Genomic DNA, 5,000 nt, shown 5'->3' on the forward strand with positions numbered 1-5,000 from the left:
TAATATAATAATAATTAATAATAATAATAATAATAATATAATAATAATAAAATATTAATAATAATAATAATAAAAATTAATAATAATAGTAACAATAATGTTTGGATTACTACTGTAGTAGTAGTAGTAGTAGTAGAAGTAGTAGTAGTAGTAGTAGTAGTTAGTAGTAGTAGTAGTAGTAGTAGTAGTAGTATAGTAGTATAGAGTTAAGCTTCCCAGGCCGAATGGCGCTTGCTGAGAATTGTGATTCAGTCATGGTCGATAAGTATATCTGCTCTCTCCATCCCTGTTGTTAATTGTTTCCATTGGTCACGGTCCTGGACCAGAGTTTTGAGGCTGTCAAGATCTTGTTGTGACTTAAGTAAGGAGGGCACTGCAGTATTTCTTAGTTCTTCATGGATTTATTCGGCCTCATCTGAATCCAGAAATTTCTGATATGTAGAAGGTCCTGGTTCAGGGTAGTTACTATTGATGTTGGTAGTCTCCCTACATCTTTGTTGCCATGAAGGAAATATTCTGTCATTGCAGTTTGGGCTGGGATGTTACTTCTCGACGTAAGATGTGACAAATAGCCTCCATCGCTGTTCTTTTAATATTGTACTCAGGCGTTGGACCCTGGTTTTGTCATAGAGATCAGTATTTGTAATTGTCTCTGGCCAATAGATTCCGATTACTCGACGTAATTGTTTGCGATGGTATGAATCGAGACTTTCTAAGTTCTTTTTTGTGAGGCCCCAGGGTCCACAATTATATGTCAATATCAGAATAATTAGTGCTTCGTAAATCTGTATTCTTTTATTCTCACTGATAATGTTATTTCTATTCCATAAATTTTGGAGTTGGTTGAATGCATTGGTGGCCAGCTGCTTTCGTTTTCTGATGTCTTCATTTTCGTTGATCAAATTGCCTAGTTTACGTACACTTTTCCATTCATTTAAATTTCTGTTGATTTTTGTATATTCTGTTTTGGATTGATTCACTTTGCTTCTAGGGCAGTTGATCTTATTGGCAAGTATATTTTCGCTTGATGTTCTGATTCAAAGATTAAGTCTGTATCGTCTGGTATATCAATTCACGAGTGATCTTCTTTATTGGTGGTAATTTTGGTCTTAGATCTTTCATGGCCGATTCGAGGTATATCCTGAATAGAATTGGACTCAAGCTGTCTCCTTGAGGGGATCCAATTGAGTTTGATATTGTTGTTAATTCTCTGCCGGATTCAAATTGTAATGTAGTATTTGATAATAGGTGTCTTATGAGCTTCACGTGATCTTTGTCCAAGAATGAGTCAAGTATTGACAATAACTTGGTTCTACATATGGTGTCGAAAGCTGAACTCATATCGATTCCAAGTATGGTAAATTCATCCTTATATGTCTCCATGGAATGGTTTTAAAGCTCAAAACAGATATACTTTTGTGTATAGACCAATATGAGTTTAAATAAGTTGTTAGACCGTTTGATATAAGAAAACCGAGCCCTCCCTGGATATTTTCATGTTCAAATGTAATGAGACGGCAACCTCGTATTATTTCATCATTGGCCTTGTCTTTGGTCTCTTGTATGCTTATTACGTCTAATTTGTAAGTAAATAGGTCCTTAATCAGGTTGTTTTTCTTAAATTTTGAGGAATACTGGGTAGTGTAAATGTTGCTGCTCGAAGCTCGAAGAAATAAATAATAACGTGAAGTTTAATGTAAGCTTCAATTTAATTACAAAAACAGATCAAATGAACGTTTCGGGTTTCCCCTTTATCAACAAAACAGGATGATTGAAACACCACAGATGAATGAGATGATGTGGTCGTGGCGTAGTTAAGATGATTTGATCTGTTTTTGTAATTAAATTGAAGCTTACATTCAACTTCACGTTATTATTTATTTAAATTCTGAGGAGATACCGCGGACATTGAATGATGCGATGTTCATTTCTAATTCATAATTACGTCATCACTAGTCGAAAACTACCGTAGACAAGAGATTTAAATAGACGTTACTTCCTTTTAATTTAAATAACCGATAATAGGTTGTTGTACTACATCACTATTCCTCTAGGTTACCCGTCCCTTCAAGGGCACTCCTAGATCCACAAAACCCAGACTGAGTTCTGCCCAGTTGATGCACAACCGTATCGTGGAGATGCAAAAGCGCGCTCTACTCCGTGCTGCAAAGCGGGAAGAGAGAGAGACAAACCTGGTGAGTATTTAACTGTCTCCTTACCGATGATTGTCAGTATTTTCCCCAAAATATGCAGGCTTACCCAGCAGAAAAATTGATTCTTTAAACTCAAAAATAGCTCTCTATAAAACAACATCCATTATACCTGGATACCTCTGTATAGAGCTTTTAGACTTGGTGTAGTCTCCTTCGCTCCTCCTCATCTATTAATGATTGGACCAATTTTTATAATTGAACTTGTTTCCTAGGGTGTTGCTTATCTCCAACTCTGCTTTGAATTTATTCAAATTTTTTGCTGATACTGTGGTTTCTTGTAGTTTATTCCAGTTATTTACAATTCTAGATGAAAAAAAGTTCATTCTTTCATTTGTTTTAAAACGTTCTTTTTTCAGTTTCTTGCTGTTTCCTCGTGTCTGAATGTTCTTGTTTGGTTTATGCTCTTATTAATCAAACCAAAACTTTTTCTTCAACGTTTGTGATGAACAAAAATAAATCTGAATAAGAAAAAATATATTGTGTTAACAAATGTGACGATTTTGCTGTAGGTGGTAAGGAGAGGGTTAATAGGGGTCTTTTGACGTGTACTTATTTGCAGGTCTGATAACCCAAATTCTTATAGGCTCATTGTTGTAATGAAGATATGTATTCTCAGGCCGACGCAAATAAATATTGTCCATTTATTCATAGAAAGGCACAATATAGAGGGAACGGAAATGACGTCATCCAGTTCTTTGCCATTGTTTTTATCCAGCCATTTTTATGAAAAGTTCTCACTAAATTTTATCAGACTATAAGAGTTCAAGGTTAAATATTGTTTTGCGTTTTGTCCGGCTGACAAATGTTGTGAGTTTTAAAACTAAACGCATAGCATCAGGCATCTATGATATTGTAATGATGATGATAATGGCGATGATGATGTTGATGATGATGGTTATGATGATTATGATGATGGTGGTGACGATGATGATGATGATGATGATAATGATGATGGTGATGACGATGATGATGATGATGATTATGATGATGATGATGATGACGATGATGATGATTATGATGATGATGATGATGATGATGATGATGGTGATGATGATAATGTCAGTTTGTCATATTTTGTAGTGCCTTAAAACTTGGCAACTCCGCATGTCAATTAAATAAAAATATTGTCCTAATTTTTCCAAGAACAACAACAACAACAACAACAACAACAACAACAACAAACACAAAAAGGTTTTTGTAACCTAGAATCTGCCAGAGAAAACCTCAAGAAACACGCATAACAACAACACAATTGGGACAGTTCTTATGCAGTACACACGCCCAATTATTTTGTTCATTTGCAGATACCAAAAATCAGAAATGACTCATCAACGAACAACGCAACAACTGCTACTTCTAGAAAACATCCTTCACTTCCAATGCCAGGCAGTAGCGGCATCAGTTACAATGGTAACTATAGTAATCACAGACATCCGTCAATGGCAGCGGCGTGGTCCAGTCAAAGGATACGAGAGCAGGCATTCTACCAGTCCTCAACGCCTGCGCAAACCAAACTTCAAGGCCTCAATGAATCTAATAGCTCAGCACCACGGTTGCCCGACTCGAATTCTATCCGAAAGAGGCCATACGAGGATGTTGGGGTGTCTGAAAAGACACCATACTCAGGGACACATGGAGGATCCAGCAAAAAGAGGCCACACGAGGATGTTGGGGTCTCTGATGAAAAGACACTGAATACAGGAGGGAATTTTGGAGGCTCCAGTTTCAGCAGAAAGAGGCCCCACGAGGCAGTTGTGTTCTCTGAAAAGACACCGGACACATCCGGCGGGACATCTGGAGGGCCCAGTGATGATAAAAATAATGACGTTGTGGTTTCGAGTGGTAGCTGCAACTCTGCAAAAAGGAAAGCCCGTGCTCCTTCAAGTGTAAGTTGTGATTTGATTTTCATAATTACGATATTTATAAGTCATTCTCACCAATTCTATGATGTGTCCAGTGGAACATGTGACGGCTCAATCTCCCCACCCCCACCCCACGCTCTATCTCTCTCTCCCTCTCTCTCTCTCTCTCTCTCTCTCCAACCTCTCTCTTTTCCTCTTCTTCTTTCTCTCTCACTCGTTCTCCCTCCCCTCTCTCTCTCTCTCTCTCTCTCTCTCTCTCTCTCTCTCTCTCTCTCGGTAGAAACTTCATTCCTTTTGCTATCAAATCGTCAGAAAACTAAATATATTCTAATAATCTTAATACCATGCTATCGCCTTCCTCCTCCTACTCCTCCTACTCCTCCTCCTCTCATCATGATCATCCTCCTCCTATCCCTCCTCATCCTTATCATCATCATCATCATCACCATCATCAACATCATCATCATCATCATCATCATCATCATCATCATCATCACCGCACAACTGACGTATTTCCAACTAATTGGACTCTTTGACCCCGATTTCAAAGTTTCGCTTCCAATTTGATGCAATGAATGACGTACTTTACAATAGTATTTATAGCTTACATTATCTCAGCTCATAACTCACGCACACACACTCACGCACACACACACACACACCCAGACACACCCAGATACCCACACACAATAAAGACACCCACTCACACACAAACACACACAACAAAACAACAACAACTACTACTACAACTACAACGCCTTGAAAGCAGGGCGCAATGGTCCAGTCAACACCTTTTCTATACTAGAATTTCCAACTAAACTCGAAACCGAAACTAGCTGTTTCTTCCAATAATACCTCGTTTTTGCACTCCGAAAAAAATCAAACCACAAAACACGTTTTTAAAAATTTTGGCCAGAAAAATCGT

The 5,000-nt window shown here is 37.8% G+C and overlaps 2 protein-coding genes across 2 annotated transcripts in view; one reads left to right on the forward strand and one right to left on the reverse strand.

The window, feature by feature from the left end:
• Window positions 1-1,383, reverse strand: part of LOC144959204 (complement C1q-like protein 2) — a 12,313-nt gene extending 10,930 nt beyond the window's left edge. The window contains exon 1 of the mRNA XM_078891746.1: window positions 1,317-1,383. Coding sequence (XP_078747872.1) covers window positions 1,317-1,383 — 67 coding nt within the window. The remainder of the gene's footprint in view (window positions 1-1,316) is intronic.
• Window positions 1,384-2,054: 671 nt separating this feature from the next.
• The window catches only part of LOC144959339 (RNA exonuclease 1 homolog), a gene marked incomplete at its 5' end in the record, with an annotated part of 14,862 nt that continues 11,916 nt past the window's right edge, over window positions 2,055-5,000 (forward strand). Inside the window, 2 exon segments of the mRNA XM_078891900.1 lie at window positions 2,055-2,195; window positions 3,518-4,099. Of these exon segments, the coding sequence (XP_078748026.1) occupies window positions 2,055-2,195; window positions 3,518-4,099 (723 nt within the window).

This window comes from Berghia stephanieae, chromosome 13 (assembly GCF_034508935.2).
Source record: "Berghia stephanieae isolate SIO BIC M18660-M18661 chromosome 13, UCSD_Bste_1.3, whole genome shotgun sequence".
Lineage (NCBI taxonomy): Eukaryota > Metazoa > Mollusca > Gastropoda > Nudibranchia > Aeolidiidae > Berghia > Berghia stephanieae.